Below are 18,166 nucleotides of genomic sequence, written 5' to 3'. Positions count from 1 at the left end.
TGCTATTCTGAGGTTTCTTTTGGTTTGGGTTTTGTTTTTTCAAAACTTAAAATTGGGGATAGAGCAATGGCTAAACAGTTACTAGCACTTGCTGCTCTTCCAGAGACCCTGAAAGTTCTTGGCATCCACATGAGGTAATTCAAAGCCATCTAAAACTCCAGCTGCAAGGAATCCACTTTCAGGCCTCTACACACACATCCCTAACATATGCTCATATAGATACATGCACATAACTTTTAAAAAGTTATCTTTAAAAAATATTTAAGATTTTTGATACTTTAACATATGGACACATAGATAGGACTGAAGAGATGTCTCAGTGAGTAAGGTGATTTCCCTTGTAAGCGTGACAACCTGATTTAGGATGCTGAGAACTAACTTAAAAATCATTAAAAGTAAGAAGCAGAGCCAGCAGCCATGGCGCACACCTTTAATTCCAGCACTCAGGAGGCAGAAGCAGGTGGATCTCTGAGTTCAAGGACAGTCAAGGCTACACAGAGAAACCATCTCGAGGGAATAGGGTGGGTAATAAAGCTAGATGCAGTAGTACATGTGACTATAATCTCAGCACTCCTGTGAGTACATAGGAAATGGAGACAGGAAAATCCCCAGAAACGGACGCCTCCCACACAACAGTGAGTAAGTGGGACCCTTTCTCATGAGTAATGACCAACACCAGAGGTTGTCCTCTGGCTTCCACAGTGCAGACACACACACGGACACACGGACACGCACACACACACAGTAGGGGAGGGAGAGATTAGGGGGCTGAGGAGATGGCTCAGTAGATAAGAAAGTGGGAAGATCAGAGTTTGGATCCCCAGTACCCACATAAATATTGGCTGGGCTGACAGCTCAACTATAATTCAAGCCTTGGAAGGCAGAGATACATGATGACAAGAGGATCCCTGAAGCAAGCTGGCTAGCAAAACTAGCCATATTGTCAAACTGGGTTTGACTGGGAGACTACCCCAAAGAATAAGAGCAATTGAGGATGATGCCATATATCAGCTTTGGGTCACACACACACCCCGTGCATGCATATGAAATGAAAAAGGGGGGAGGACTGAAAACCATGGATACAACTTTTCCTACATAAGGGGAAATTACCTTTTAGACTTAATATTATTAGAGTTATAATTACTATAGGTATTTTCTTAACCATGATGGTTATGACTTTACTTTTGTGTAAAAAATCAAATCCTTAAATCTCTAGAGATGACATCTCATGCATTGCTGTGTTACTTTTGATACATTTAATTTAAAGTTGACAAAGAAATTTTTCTAAGTGTCACTTAGAGAAGTTTAACTTAGACATAGCAGTCAGAATCACAACAAAAATTTTTAAAGGGCTAGAGTTCTTAAATTAGAGGGATGATGCCAAAAGAGAGTATTGATCCAGTTTGTGAATGGATATGTAATGAGTAAAATGGTGAGCACTAGTCTCCAAGGTGTGGGTATGTAAGTGCTTCAAAAACTTGGAGGTGAATAATTAACAGAGTTGGGATTGTGTGTAGCCAACCCAACTTAACAGGTCAGATTCTAGTGTCAATCTGTGCCGTCTCTGTGAACAGAGCACTCTTAATGTTATTACCGTTATCTCTATCAGCACTATGTTTGAGGAAGAAGCTATCTGGCCGACTTCCCCTGCAGAGTTTCACATGTCACAACCATTAATGTATCAAGATGTACCCAGTTACCTTGGTATGGAGCATCAGCCTAAAATGAGTGACAGTGACTTCCCATATACTGCAAATTTTACCAGCAAGAAATTAAATAAGATAACAATAGAAACTATTAACAGCTCTCGTTTTAGAAAACAAAAAGTAGGGTTTTTTTTTTCTTCGAAATTCCAGTATCTTAATTGTTAGACTAAAGGGACCCAAACTTAGTTGCTTTACTTCTCATGTTCCAGTTTGGATTCTTTGGTAATGGCTACTATGTTGAGATACTTTTTAAAGCCATCTTTGATTTCATGAGATCAATGTTTCCTCGGTGAATACATTTAAAAATGTATGTTTAAAAAACGCTTGTCATCTCTACACTAATTCTAATTTCTAACTTGAGGAAGCAGAAAGAAATGTTTGTCTTTGCTTAATACAGAGAAGTAAGCCAAGGCAGGGACTCTCATAGCTCCTGGGGCACTGTTGTTGGTTGGTGCATCCTTAGCCACCAGAATTGAAAGCTTTCTTATACTGCACAATGAACTTCCCCTTTGCTTAAAAACACTAAGCCTTCTGATAAAGGAAACAGGGAAGAAGTGTTGTAAAGCTTTTTTTTTTTTTTTTTTTTTTTTGGTTTTGTTTGTTTGTTTGTTTGTATGTTTTTTCAGACAGGATTTCTCTTTGTAGCTTTGGAACCTGTCCTGGAACTCGCTCTGTAGCCCAGGCTAGCCTTGAACTCACAGAGATCCACCTGCCTCTGCCTCCAAGTGCTGGAACTAAATGTACCACCACCTGGCTTGTAAACCTTATAGAAGAAATGGCCTGACATTTTTTTGCTACATTTTATGATTTTTAAAAAAGGCAAAAGATTATATTCCTTATTTTAAATTCTATTTCTATCTTTACAAGTATGGAAAGTATCTTTCCTTCATTTCATAACTTTAAAGTTATAGATTAAGTAAATAATATGAAAAATAATTTAGCAAGTACATATGTAGAAACAGGAAGAGGGATAGAAAATGCAAGAAAGCCACTAGGGAGCAAAAGATCGGACCTGACAAGAAGTATAGATCAACTTGAGAGTCTTTCTTGGTTTCATAAGTCATGTCTTCTTCTGTTAGTGCTTCTGCGAGAATTTCTAACATGCAGTTCTACTCCTAGTAGGTTACCTCTTGACATTTAAACCTGTAACTTCTCTTGTTGGTTCTAGTGAACTCAGCAACCTGAACAGAAACGGCTGAAAACTGAATTAATATTCTTGAATTAATTCTAATTAATTCTAAGAATCTTGGTATTAATGATCTTCTACCCTCATGTCACTAAACTTCCAAATCAGATTAAATACTTACTTAATGAGAGTTCTCTGATAAAATCTTAGCTAATCTATCAAGCATCATATTAGCATCTGTCTTAGTTAGGGTTTCTATTGCTGTGAAGAGATACCATGACTGTGACAACTTTTTTTTAATGACATTTATCTATCTGTCTATTTATTTATTTATTTATTTATTTTTATGTCCAGCCATAGTTTCCCCCTCCCTCCTCTCCTCTCAGTTCCTCCCTACCAACCTTTTCTCTGCCCCCCCCCCTCCACTCCTTGTTTTCTATTCAGAAAAGGGCAGGCCTCCCATGGAGATCAACAGAACACAGTATATAAAGTTGTTATAAGACTAAGCACCTCACATTGTATTAGGGTTGGGCAAGGCAACCCAGTATGAGGAGTAGGGTCCCAAAAGCCAGTAAAGGAGTCACAGACAGCCCCTGTTCCCACTGTTAGGAATCCTACAAGAAGACCAGTCTACACAACTGTCACATATATGCAGAGGACCTAGGTCAATCCCATGTAGGTTCCTGATTCCATCCATTTACCTTTGAGTTTCATGATGTCATTGTTTTTAACAGCTGAGTAATACTCCATTGTGTAAGTATACCATATTTTCTTTATCCATTCAATTGAGGGGCAGCTACATTGTTTCTATATTCTGACTATTATGAATAATGCTGCTATGAACATAGTTGAGCAAGTAAGTGTCCTTGTGGTATGCCTGAACATTCTTGGGGTATATGCCCAAGACTGGTATATCTGAATCTTGAGGTAAACTGATTGGCAATTTTATGAGAAACTGCTATATTGATTTCCAAAGTGGCTGTGAAAGTGTGCACTCCCACCAACAATGGAGGGGAGTGTTCCCTTTGGTCCACATCCTCTGCAGCCTGAACAGTCACTTGTGTTTCTGATCTTAGCCATTCAGACAGGTATAAGATGGAAGCTCAGAGTCGTTTTGATTTGCGCTTCCCTGATGGCTTAGGATGTTGAACATTTCTTTAAGTGTATCTCAGCCATTTGATATTCTTCTATTGAGAATTCTGTTTAGATCTGTACCCCATTTTTTAATTGGATTATTTGGGTTTTTGATGTCTAGTTTCTCAAGTTCTATATAATTTTGGAGATCAGCCCTCTGTCAGATGTGGGGATAGTGAAGATATTTTCCCATTCTGTAGGCTGCCTTTGATTGTGTCCTTTGCCTTACAAAGGCTTTTCAGTTTCATGAGGTATCACTTATTAATTGTCCATCTTAGTATCTATGCTATTGGTGTTCTATTCAGGAAATGGTCTCCTGTGCCAATGCATTCAAGATTATTCCCCACATTCTCTTCTATCAGGTTCAGTGTATCTGAATTTATGTTAAGGTCTTTGAACTACTTTGACTTGACTTTTATACACTGTGATAGATATGGATTGTTTGCATTTTTCCATATGCCAACATCCAGTTATGCCACCACCATTTGTTGAAGATGCTTTCTTTTTTCCATTGTATAATTTTGGCTTCTTTGTCAAAAATCAGATGTCCATAGGTGTGTGGATTTACTAATGGGTCTTAGATTCGATTCCATTAATCCATTGTCTGTTTTTATGCCAAAACTATGCTGTTTTTATTACCTTAGCTCTGTTGTAGAGCGTGAGATCAGGGATGGTGATACCTCTTGAACTTCTTTTATTATACAGGATTAATTAGCTCTCCTGGGTTTTTGTTTATTTGTTTATTTGTTTGTTTGTTTTTCCATATGAAGTTGAGTATTGTTCATTCAAGATCTCTAAAGAATTATGTTGGGATTTTAATGGAAATTGTGTTGAATTTGTAGATTGCTTTTGGTAAGATGGCTATTTTTACATGGCAACTTTTATGAAGGAAAATATTTAATTAGGACTGGCTTACAGTTTCAGAGGTCTAAGTCCATTATCATCATGGTGGGAAACATGATAGTATGCAGACAGACATGTCCAGCAGAAGGCTGGGACACACTGGGTATAGCTTGAGCATATAAAAACCTCAAGGCACGCCTCCACAGTGACACACTTTCTCCAACAACAACACGAGTGCTACTCATTATAGGGCAAGCATTCACACACAAGTCTATGGGTGTCATACCTATTCAAACCACCAAGCATCCAATGAGGTCATACAGGACTTGAATATTCTGTCTTGCATCCTGTTTTCTGTCAATTTTCACATGATATTTAGTCTAAAATCCATATAGGCATCCAGATAAGATGATTGAAATAACAGAATAAGCACTTCAGACTTTTTACAACTCACATTTGTTTAGAGTTCCTCTTGTTTGATCTTATAACTTCAAATTTAAAATTTATATTAAGTAATTAAAAATTTCATATGAAATATAAAAACCTTGAAAAAAAGAATTTAGTCATGCTTTTCAGATCCAATCCCAACTCAAAAAATTATGTCATGTACTTCTAAGGAAGCAACTGCATACTTTAAACATGCTTCTCTTACAGGGTTAATGTTAACATTGTTTTCTTAGGCTCTAAGCTGTAGATGATGATCACACCTTGGTTCTGTTCACATGTGACATGTTCTTAGTTTTTTGGTTTGGGGTTGTTTGTTTGGTTGGTTGGTTGGTTTGGTTTGGGTTGGGTTTGGGTTTTGGTTTTTCGAGACAGAGTTTCTCTGTGTAGCTTTGTGCCTTTCCTGAAACTCACTTTGTAGACCAGGCTGACCTCGAGCTCACAGAGATCCATGTGCCTCTGCCTCCCAAGTGCTGGGATTAAAGGCATGCACTACCACCACCCAGCACATGTTCTTAGTTTTAAAACTTGCTTATACTTTGGGACAGGTACTTAAGTAGATGGGAAAAATGTTTATAGTTTGGAGCATTTCTCTCCAAATTTTCTTTTTACTACTAGTTTAGAAAATCCACTCAAATGGAAATTATAATATATTCAGGGTTCAGAATATTGTCTTAATGAAAATGTAGAACAGCTTTAATTTCATACATTTCTATGAAAAATAAACTTGACAGTTACTTTCCTTAAAAAATGTTTGTTACTTCTGCATGTTGAATGTGCAATGAAATAGAGTTTAAATTTTCAGTTTAATATCAAATATTTCTAATTATAGTTAGTAGTAATAGCCACTGATTTGCACCTATAGCCCAGAAATGGTCTTTTTAACTAGATACTGGATTAAATATGAAGGGTACAAAATTAGTAAGTTATAGTTCATCTTGAGAGAAGCATAGTGTGTGTGTGTGTGTGTGTGTGTGTGTGTGTGTGTGTGTGTGTAAAGGAATTTTTGCTATTTTGTTAGTGGAAAGATTTTTGTGGTTTTATTTATTGATTTTTGTTTACCTGTGTTTGTTTTTTACGTGGGATTTTGTTGTTGTTGGGAGGCAGTATATGTAGTTTTGGTTGGAGGTCAAGGCCTTACACTTACAAGCTAAGAAGTACTTTATCATTTGGATGCATGCCCGGTTTCAGGGAAAAGTTTCATTTTTGTTGGTTTTTCTTTTCTTTAACTTTAGATGCTTTAAAAATATAGTGAACTTTTGCAAGAAATGTAAAACACTTTCCAAATTAAAGTTATTATCAGTTTGTCAAATGATGTTATTTAGTATAAAAACCTAGTGGATCCTGGATAAGAAAAGGTTAGTTGAATCTTAAGTAACTTTTATTACACTGTAGTTTATCCTTCTGTATAACCAATATATACATATTTATTATGATATTCTTTTTGTTGAGGCTTAAGTTTGTTTTAAGGGTATTCTGGAAGAAAAAATAGGTTATACATAATGTATTTTTATTTTGAATTTCTCCACCCTCCTATTTCTTTAGGAGTTGATCCCCCTCATATTGTGTACAGCATGCCTACACCCTGAACCCAAAGAAAGAGACCAGCTCCTCCACATACTCTTCAACTTGATCAAGAGGCCAGATGATGAGCAAAGGTGGGTGGACAGGGATAAACAAATGCAGTGCTGACATACTCACTTTTCTTAATGATCATCATATTTGGTGATTTAATCTACAGGCCTTTTTTCCTTCCCAGTATGGATTTCAGTGTGCTGAACTCTCCATCATGTGTGTGACTTCAATAGTGTTGTCATCGAGCTTGCTTTCCTTTTGTTTACCTCCTCTTTTAAAGAACATGCAGTTTGCACCAACAAATAGACACATGATAGGGAAAACACTCTGAGAAATTAAACCTGTGGAAATAAGTAAGTTCTTGAAGCAAAAATAGCTGTGAAAAGTATACAAATCTTGTTGAGCCCCTACTCTTATAAGTTACTGATAAGTAAGTCTTTGCAAAGTGAATCGGTGCCTTGTTCTTAAGGTGTTAATTTATCATGGACTCTAGACATGTGTATTTACTGAAGGATATTACCAAAACTATCTTATATTTTGATCTGGAAATTCTATTAATTCAAATCTATTAATACCCTTTCCTCATTTCTAATACAGAGGCATTTCTTAGTGCCCAGTGGTTAGGTTATAGCTGAGACTTCATTATAAAGAGGATAGAGCAAGCTGCATAAACCTTCTAGTGTACTTCCACGTAATATAGGCAAATCGGCGCTTCCTTAGTCTGCAAAATGCAAGAAGCCATAGTTATGTGACATGGAGAAAACTGATGGCACAGGCATTCTCATGTCCTTAGATAGGAATCTAGACTTATCTACCAATGTGTGTTCTCAGGGCTACTTTGGATGAGTGCTAAGACCTAGAAAATCAGGTAGTAATAAAACCCTGATAGGGCCAGGCAGTGGTGGCACACGCCTTTAATCCCAGCACTCGGGAAGCAGAGGCAGGCAGATCTCTAAATTCGAGGCTAGCCTGCTCTACAGAGTACAGAATGGGTTCCAGGACAGGCTCCAAAGCTACACAGAGAAACCCTGTATGGGGCAGGGGTGGGGGTGTGGTACTTGATAGGTTCTACTATGGATTTTCCTCATTTTAAAAAAAAAAGAAATGTTCCAGCAGAAAGCAAGTGCCTTTTGATTTGTTTGTTTTTAATCTTGAGAGAGAGACTCTCTGATTTGAGCAAGTAGTTGCCATTTCAAGAATTTTTCTTTCAATTTGGAATTTTCTGTGAAGACATAGGCTCCTTGGGGTGCAGGGAGTAAAGTATGAGCAGTGAGCATTTGTCAGAAAAGAGGTGCTTGGGAAATAGATATCCCTGAATGAAGGGATTAGGAAAACCAGTGTCAGATCCTTCAAGGAAAGTATCGGCTGCCTTAAGAATAGGTAGAAGATACTGAGTGAGACAGCCATTCCTTTGCATAAGGAAACTGGTTGTTTCTGCTCTCCTTTAGTCCACAGTCTGAGATTTTTTCCCAGTCAGAAGAGATAGAAAGGAAGATGCAAGTGACATCCTTTTGACAAATCTGTAAACCAAAGAAAGACCAGAAGTCACCCAAGAAAGTACACCTTTCATATTAGTGAATTGGCAAGCCCTCTCAAATTGTTTATATTAACATAATTCTTGTTGTGAAGAAAATAATAACTGAGGCGGAAGTGAAATCATGTGACTAATCCTCCACTCAGGAGAGAGTGGCAGATGGTTTTGTTAGCTTGAGGCCAACCTGCTCTACATAGTGAGTTTCAGTTTAGCTAGCACTATATAGAGAGACCATGTCTCAAAATGAAAAAAAGAAAGGAAAAGGAAAACCAAGTTCTGAGAAAAGGAGAAAAGCAATTCAGTTCAGCACATAAAGTATCTCATATGCCTGAAGTGTCTCAGGAGTAAAACTAATGTGTAGTTTCTTCCTGTATCTCAAAGCAAATCAGAGTTAGAACCGTTTTTTCTTAGAGAAACAGAATTACCATGAGTCCCCATAAAATTCACTGTGGAATGAGCATAGCAGTGATTCTGAAAATGTACAGTAAATTTGAACATAGTACAGTGACGTGTGAAACATCATAATAAAATTTATCAGTATACTACTAACTACAGATTTAATAATTGTCATAAAAAAATCCACAATGACATTGTACCTTGAAAAATAATCTATTACAGAAACATAAGTATTACTTGACATACTGGAAAGGAATCAAGAATTGATGGCTATTATAAAACAGAAAGGAACCCAAAGAAATATTAGAGGGAAAAATCTATAGGGAATTTTAAAGGGAAAAGTCTGGAATAACAAGGTACCAGAAAGGAAACATAAAATATGCAAGTTTTTAAAACTCACATCATAGGCCTCAGGCCTCATAGATTTAACACTACTGAAAACTAAACACATGTTATAAATGATAAATTTCAAATATCAGTAAACCACTGTGTTACCCGGCCTCCTGGAAGACTGAAGAATTGTTTGTTCAAACATCTGGTTTTAATAATTCCCAAGAACTCTTCAAAACTGGCTCATAATCTATAGTGATGGACAGAATGTACATTTACATCTTCTTCTAACATGGTTATATAAAATATCTTGACATACATCAGTGTCTTTCTAAATGGCATAAGTAATATTTTATCAGCAGCTTGATAACCTTGAAAGCCAAGTGGCATATTTACGATTTCAGTCAGAATAAGTTTACAGAATTACATATAAAAGGCCTAGCAATTCTACTATAAACTTTACTGTAATTTAAACATCCCTTATAATCACTTTTCATAAACTTAGCCATCCATGTATTTATCCATCCTTCTATGATTCAAAATGAGCAAATTAGTTTATAATCTCTGAACATTGGTTCCAGTCAACTCTTCCACACTGAAATCCAGTTTCTCTTTCATTGTGAAAGGCTTTGAAGTCTGAAGTTGTGTACAAGTGAATAAAGGAGCCCTTACTCACTGTATGTAATAAACAGGAGAAGAGCCTGAACTGTGAACAACAGTTTTCTACAGTTAATTCATTGTTATTGCAGGGATTTATGTCAAATCTGTGCACTGGAGTTAGTTACCTATGGACATCAATTCGTATTCTCTCTCGGCTTTTCTACTTATGCTTCATTTCTCCTAAGTTCTCCCATTTTTCCCACACAGATGAACATAGTATGTCATAATGATTAGCCTTTATGAAAAGTAATATATGGAGGCTTGAGAGATGTGGTTAAGAGCACTGGCTGCTCTTCCAGAGGTCCTGAGTTCAATTCTCAGTAACCACATGGTGACTCACAACCATCTATAGTGGGGTCTGATGCCCTTTTCTGGCATAAAGATAATAAATAAATTATTTTTAAAAAATTTGTTAAATTTAAAACAATAATAATATGAATATTTGCATCACTGAGTTATCAATATACTGTTTGCTTTATCTTCAAAGGAATACAATATTTAGGCCACAATCAAAGAAAATATAGTTATTCCGGGGAAAAATTTATTTTCATCTAAATCAGTGGTTTCCAGCCTTCCTAATCTTTAGTACACTTTCTTCATGTTGTGGTGACCCCAATCATAAAATTATTTTTATTGCTACTTCGTAAGTGTAATTTACTATGGTTGTGAATCATAATGAAAATATCTGATATGCAGGATGTCTGAGATATGACCTCCCAGGTTGGGAACTGCTGATCTAAGTGATGATTTGCTTGCTTGAGTACACAAAAAAATGTATGCTCTAAAGCAGAGGCTATGAATACTTCATATTTCAGTTGTAGGGGAGGATCTGCTTTGGTCTTACAATAGCTAGCCAATCTGTGAGTTTGGCTCTTTGTCAGAATCTAACAGAATTTAGCATCTTTATCTTTCCTCATCTCTCAAGATTATTGAGAACAGAAACCATTTTGTTAATTAATTGGCAGAGACCCTGAGGAAGATCAGGGGTGAGTTGTAGTTCATTGGCTACAGTACTTCAAAAACATTATTGCCCATCACAAAACTTGTGCAACACCATGTGGGTTCCTTGGGATCATACCAATATCTGGGGGAGTCAGATCTGTTCTTTCAACATAAGTCAAGTGGGAACTCTGCAGCAGTGGATGGGGCAGAACTACCTGGAACAAGTCCTTCCTAGAACATGCATGCAGCCCCTGATAGCAGCAGTTAGTAACAAATAGCGTGGAATCGCTATAGGTCAGCGACCTGCACACAGGAAGTCAGGATTGGTTTGATAAAGAAAGTGTGTTGTCTACCTTAAGAAGTCAAATGTTCAAGTCCTAAATAAAGCTGCATGGGGAGTCTGTCTGTAGGGAGATGAAGCACCAGTGGTTAGAATAATGCACATGGATGGTTTTCTATTGCAATCTTTATCTTAATAAAAGGGTTTTGCTTGTGTTTTGTAACATGGAGTTGTGCTTTGTGTTTATCTCATTTTAGGGCTTCTTTTTCCATCTTCTGTTGTAACATATGAGTCATGAGACATAAAGCTGGGAACTTGAAGTAGAAGGAGCTCCAAATTTATGATCACATAGCCTAAGATATGTCTGTGTCTCTTGTTCTTAGTAGAATGTACCCAAGAACATGTGGAGAGACTTGTCCTCAGAACACAGCCAGTCGGGTGTCACTAGCAACATGCATACACACTAGTCAAGTAGAAATAAGGGAAATTAGATCACTATAGAAATACCATTTAACTTAAAAGTTTTCTAAGGACGGTTGGTGATATTTATTATATAGGAAAATGCATGTCTCATATCTCATTTTCTTCTTTTAAAAAGTGCCTTCCCCCATCTTGGTAACTTAATAATGAAATGCCAATTTAAGTTTGCAAGGCAAAACTATTTTGGGGGTTTTTTTGTTTTGTTTTGTTTTTTTGAGATAGGCAGGGCAAAACTTAAACATAACCACTGCCACCTAGTGGCCAAGCCTTCACATCAGAAATAAAGCATTCTTGCCTCTTGTGTTTTCATCTTATAAAAATACAAATTTTATTAAAATAGACTAATATCAATAATTCACATTATTATATAATATAATTGAAAAGTAGATGTATTTCTTAGCATCTGCTTTATAGATAGCCGCTAGTTATTTTTCTTTAGTTAAGTAATCTCAGAGTTCTTTAATAATATCCCAATAAAACCTAGTTTTGTACTCCATGATGATACATTCTGCAATTCTTTGACAACAACCATAAATGATGCCATATTTCTAGCTAAATCGTTTGCTAATTAGTCTTATTTTTTACTGTTGTAGTAGCCCACTTACAATGCTATTAACAGTGTATTGACCATCTGACCTTTTCTAATTGAACTGCATTTCAGAGCTATCACTTTTTCCTTTCGATGTTTAGATGTGGTTTGTATAGTGGTAGTACATGATTTCAAGTTCTGTACATGTATAGCATGAAGAAAGTAAGTGCTTAAAATTTGTGTGCCAGTGATTATGACCAGGGTCCGAGGCTTCATGCATGTGTGTTTGTTAGCCAGAGGGCAGTTTGGGCACTTTCCTTGGGCACAATGCCCAGTTTTACTTAGGTTGTCGCAAAGGATAGAGCCCAGGAACCCACAGATGATTAGCCCATTGACCTATACCTCCAGACTTGACCCTTGAAACAGATGCCTCAGAGAGCCCACAGATCTGCCTGAACTGGGCTTACAAGTGTGCCCCATCATACCTGGCTTTTTCTATGAGCTTTCTGTCTAAGAAAGTAATTGTAATTATCAAATATTTGTGGAACACATACATATGTCTGTAGTTGGTATAAAAATACTGTTATTATAAATGTCTCATGAGGAAGCAGGTGACACAATTTCTCATTGTATTTTCTTTTATTCATTTTAATTTACCTAGCTTCCTAAGGTAGGGGAAAATACAAGAAATAGAAAATCAAAAAGAAAAACTGAGAAATAGAAACATGGGGTGATATAAGTGAACGGGAATTTGTGCAGTAAAATTTCCAAAGATTGGCTTAGAGTGTAACTTGGATGGTTTGAGGTCCTGGATTTGGTCCGCAGCACTGCAATTAAAAATAAGTGTATGTATATTAATATATTAGTCTGTATGGACTGTGGTGGGGAGAAGGTTGCTGTAATACATAATAAAGACATTAACTTGAAAAATTGAGAAACAGCAATAAGTCAACAGCTTAGAGTTGACTCTTTTCTTGTTTATTTTTTATTTGTCTTAGTTTGAGTTTGTTGTGAGACAGGGTCTCACCATCTAGTCCTTACTGACCTGGAACTTATATAGACCAGACTAGCCTCCACTCACAGAAATCTTCCTACCTTGTCTCTCAAGTGCTGGAATTAAGGGGTGCCACCATTCCTGGCTGTTTAACTCTTTTTAACTCATGGTTGTAATTCTATTTTCTAATGCACATAGAAGGTTTTTCCCTATTATTTTCAGGCAAATGATACTGACAGGTTGTGTGGCATTTGCACGTCATGTTGGACCAACACGAGTGGAGGCTGAACTTTTACCGCAGTGTTGGGAACAGGTCAGTTACCTCTTGGCTTTCTTAGCTGTTTCGTTCTTATACTTGAAGGTTTATATTTTCTTTTTAAAGTAGTACATGGGGAATCCCATGAAATGTGAATTATGCTACTGTCAATAACTCAGCACATGGTTTATTTGCACAAAAGAATGCTCTGGGATGCTTTGCTTTATTCATTCATTCAGCAGATACTTAGAAAACACTAAGTCCAGTGCCAGCTACTAATGTAGTAACTAGGAAAACAGTGTGAAGAAAGACAAAGTAGAGGACTGAATGTGATGGAAAACACTGCCCTCCCAGGAGGACATGCTGTTGAACCAAGAGTCTCAGTGAAGTAAGGTGGGCAAGTACAAAGTCCCTGAGCTGTTTGCTTGGTGAGCTTGAGGAAGAGTTGACTGTGTGTGTGTGTGTGTGTGTGTGTGTGTACACGTGCATGTGCATGCAAATGGAGAACCTGTATAGATTGTAGATACATGCAGTATGCAAAGTATAGAACGTTGATATAGCAAGTTTATATATTTATAATTAAATTCATTTTACTGGAGTAGTTTTACTTTTTTTAAAATAATTTATTTTTATTTTGTGTTCATTGTTGTTTTGCCTCCATGTGCATTTGTATGAGGGTATCAGAAGCCCTGGAACAGACTCCTGTAACAGGAGTTACAGACAGGTGTGAGCTGCCATGTGGGTACTGGGAATTGGACCCAGGTCCTCTGGAAGAGCAGACAGTGCTCTCAACTTCTGAGCTATTTCTCCAGCTCTCCCCCTTTTTTTAATTAATTAATTTTTATAGTTTTGCTTTTATAATGTATGCTAATATTCCAGTCCTCTGAAGAACTCAGATGTACTAGGTCAGAAAGCACCTTATCACATCACCTTTGAAAGATTGCTTTCTCATTATAAAGAGAAGTTATAAAACCCAATTTAAAATAGTCTTGTTCTTAAAAAAAAAAAAAAAAAAAAAAAAAATTGGTCACAAGTACCCCCAGTGTGTCACTGTTTAAAGTTCTAACCCTAATTTCTTTCTTTGGGCATTAGTTTTTATTACTGAAGTGGTAGAGCAACCAGGTTCAGTGTGTAAAGTGAACAGTGTAGCACAGTGTACTACTAATTACCTCTGACAGTGGCACACAGCATCTATGTTACAAAGCATGCTAATTTAGGGTGTGTTTCTAACTGCTTAAAGTCAAAAAAAGAAGAAGAGGAAGAAGCCGGGTGGTGGTGGCGCACACCTTTAATCCCAGCACTTGGGAGGCAGAGGCAGGCAGATCTCTGTCAGTTCGAGACCAGCCTGGGCTACAGAGTGAGTTCCAGGAAAAGTGCAAAGCTATACAGAGAAATCCTGTCTCAAAAAAAAAAAAAAAAAAAAAACTAAGATGCACCATGAAACTTGGAATTTATAAATCTGTACAACTATTCATGTGTATACATTTAATGTTTTGAAGTTTTTCCATTTTCTCCTTTTAGCTTACATTTGTCGAACTGAGCACAGTGATAAACACATGCAATCCCAGCACTCAAGAGACAAACAGGAGGAGTTAAGGGTAGATCCTGCCTCAAAAACCCTAATAAAATTTTAAAAGTAAAAAATGATACCAGACATAGTGGTACATGTCTGTAATTTCAGTACTGACGAGGCTGGCCAGAAGGTGCTGTGAGTTCTAACAAGCCTGCGTTAATTTCTCAAAAGCATCCCCCCCAAAAAAGAGTTTTGTTCATTCCAGTGCCACCTGGAGTCTATCACTGAATGGCTTTGGTGTGTTAACAGTTACATTCACCTCTGCATCCAGTTTGAAATTCAAGCTTTTTATTACCCCCAACATAAACGTGGTGCTGTTGGGTCTGCTGTGGCTACTATGGGTCTCTTCAATCTCCATATGAAGTTTAAGATCTCTCATTTCGTAAAGAAGCCAACTGGGATTTTTTTTTTCTATATTTATTGAATCTGTAGATAGATCTGGAGAGGATTCCTATCCTGATTATATAAGTTTCCAATCTGAGTTTAGGGTTCCTTTCCATTCATCAGTCTTTTAAGATATCTACCATAGTGGTTTGTAGTTTTTAGAATGTATGCTTTGTGCCTGTTTTATTCCTAAGTACTGTACTTGCAAAGTTAAAAAAGAGTCCTGTTAGTTCAGTAGTTGAAGAAATAATTGATCTTGTATGTATACATACATGAGACATGACATGCTAGACTGAGAAGGAACGAGGTGACACTTGAAGTGTAGGCCCCTGATATTCAGACTCTGCTTTCAGAGCAGTTGTGACCAGGTTAGACATAGCCCTGAGATGTTAATTACACACATCTCTGCCATCTCTTCTGTAACCTTTATGATCATGGTAGGGATCTAGCTAGCCACCTACCTCTAGTTTGTTGCCCAGTAGATTTCTATATAATTTCTTTTCTTAATTTTAGGCATCCAAAACATTATTGAATTATATCACCTTTTGATATGGGAATATGAGAACAGATATACTTCTTTTCCAGTCAAAGAAAGATTTATATTCTATGAAGAAGACATATGGGAACAAAACCCAGTATGTGACTTTCTTTTATTTTTTGTTCCAGTTCAGTGTAGTCATCACGTAGCAAAACTCCACTGTTTTGCATATACAAACAGGAAAGAAGTCTTCTTAAACGGAACATAGAGTTCTTACGTAGCTGGTTAAAGCGTGGCTAACCTATTGGCTAGCCCCAGGGGGAGAAACAGACTGGTGTCTCTCACATGTCAAGTCTCTAAGGTCCAGAAGATTTCTCCACCTTCTGTTGCTAGGAGAAGTGCTTGCTTCTTCTGACATCCTAAGAGAGCCTAGTCCTAGGGAAACACATGATTTCTAGATACCTTGCCAATTCTTTGTCTTTGATTTTCCCATTTTTCTTTAACAGATACCCCTGTGCCTTGATGTTTAGGCTGCCCTTGATTCCTTTATTCCTGACCCAGGTATAGACACACAGGGAGTCCCAGAGGTGGAAAAGGAAGGCAGTGCACTATATTCTTAACAAGATGTGTGGTGAACGTAGCTGTCTTTTGGAAGAAGAGAGTGTTGCTTACACTTGACTGGTGTGCTTGTTTTTACTGCAGATCAATCACAAGTATCCGGAAAGACGACTGCTTGTGGCGGAGTCCTGCGGAGCGCTTGCTCCTTACCTTCCTGTAAGAGTTTCTGTGTGACAGTGGAGTCTTGTGTGGAGCGTGTCCGTCCACTCTTTTAGCCGTGCTGTTGTAACGAAAGAAGGAGAGGCTCACACAGCAGTGTTTCTGTAACTAAGTACATTCTAATTGGTTGTACATGCATATGGTAACTATGCCGGTAGTTCTGACATAGTTCTGAGGACCCTGGGAAGTTCCTTGTGGTTCTTTCAAGAGGTATATAAGGTAGAACCTATTTTCCTTGTAAGATCTCTTTCGTCCCTCCCATGTTTACACATACAATGTTGGTGCAGAAGTAGTAGTGGACAGCAATGCTCTTGCATGGCACTGATCAGAGAGGTGGCCCTCAAATGTTCTAATAAGGACTGTGTACTTCACAGCCTCATATTGAAGCCAGTTTCATTCACAAAAGGACTTTGCTTAATCAGTAAAATTGTTAATTTTACTGTGTTCTCACCCTTGAATCTTTGTAATAGTCTATGACACAAAAATGAAAGCGATGATAGAAAATGCTTTGGCTGCAGACTGACATTTGGCAAGGTTTCCAGGAAAAGCACTTAGGTTCGTGCTGGAGCACGGAGGGCAGTAGGTGGTTTCTTTCCTGGGGTATCAGTTTTTCTCAGCAGAACCACATACTGTCAAGCTGTGCTTATTCAGACTTGGGCATATGACAGATAACTTCATTTTCATGAATTAAGTTGTCACTTGGAGGAAAACAAATAGACAAACAAACCCCTTTCAAGTGATAAAAATGAATATTGAGTAGGTTTTAGAATTGTGAGAAATTTGCATCTACCACTATAAGCCTAACAGCTTTTAAATGCATAAAAGCTTTTTAAAAATATAAATTAGTAGATTTTTTAATGAGAAAATTTGCCAAAATCTACATAAGCTTATGTTCTAGATTTTTCCCAAATTCACAATGTGTATGTTAACATAGAGGCATTCTGTCTGAGATGAAGTAGTGAAACTTAAGTTCAGAGATTTACTGTGGGATTTGGTTTGGCTTGCTGTGGTTTTTGTGAGATAAAGTCTCATTGTATCCCTGGATAGCACACCACCCAAGTGCTAAGATTACAGGTCTTCATCATCACAGCCAGCTCACAGGTTTACATGTTTGTTTTGTTCAACTGGTAAGACATAAGAAAAAGTCAGAACAAAAGCCAATTTCTATTTTATTCTGTTTATTATGTATTTTAAAGGTGCCAGACCAAGTTCAGGCTTGATTATTTTTATAACTTGACAAGTTTCAATAACTCATAGAGGGGTATGAATTTGAGTATTGATGACCTTATTTTAATTAAGATCTATTCTCTTTTTCATTACATGTAATTAAAAATGTAGGGTGCACATGAATGCAAATGTCCAAGGAGGAAGTGTGCACACCTCTGCAGCTATAGTGAGCAGACAGTGGAAGCTGCCTGATAGAGGTGTCTTCTGACAGCAGCAGAGTCTCGACTGAGCTGTCTCTTCAGCCCCTGATAACTTCATTTTAATCCCAGTTTTTAATGAAGCTGATTCTTTAACAACTGGGAACAATGGTGGAGGGTGCTAGAGGTTTATTTCAGTGATTAAGCCCTGCCTGGCATTAATGCAGCTCTGGGTTCCCAGCATTTATATCAGGTCACAGCCACCTGTAACTCCAGTTATAGGGGTTCTGACACTTCAGGCTACCACAGGCACTGACCTTATATGTACAAACCCAAACTCACACACTTATACACAACATTT

General features: G+C 37.4%; 1 protein-coding gene across 4 annotated transcripts in view; it reads left to right on the top strand.

The window, feature by feature from the left end:
- Positions 1-18,166, top strand: part of Relch (RAB11 binding and LisH domain, coiled-coil and HEAT repeat containing) — a 99,995-nt gene that overhangs the window by 44,856 nt on the left and 36,973 nt on the right. For all 4 annotated transcript variants that reach the window (XM_036202159.1, XM_036202161.1, XM_036202158.1 and 1 more), the window contains 3 exons: positions 6,799-6,911; positions 13,196-13,286; positions 16,367-16,438. In XM_036202159.1, the coding sequence (XP_036058052.1) occupies positions 6,799-6,911; positions 13,196-13,286; positions 16,367-16,438 (276 nt within the window). The remainder of the gene's footprint in view (positions 1-6,798; positions 6,912-13,195; positions 13,287-16,366; positions 16,439-18,166) is intronic.

The sequence above is a fragment of the Onychomys torridus genome, chromosome 11 (genome assembly GCF_903995425.1).
Source record: "Onychomys torridus chromosome 11, mOncTor1.1, whole genome shotgun sequence".
NCBI lineage: Eukaryota > Metazoa > Chordata > Mammalia > Rodentia > Cricetidae > Onychomys > Onychomys torridus.
Note: the sequence above shows the minus strand (reverse complement) of the source record. Positions and strands in the feature narration are given on the sequence as shown.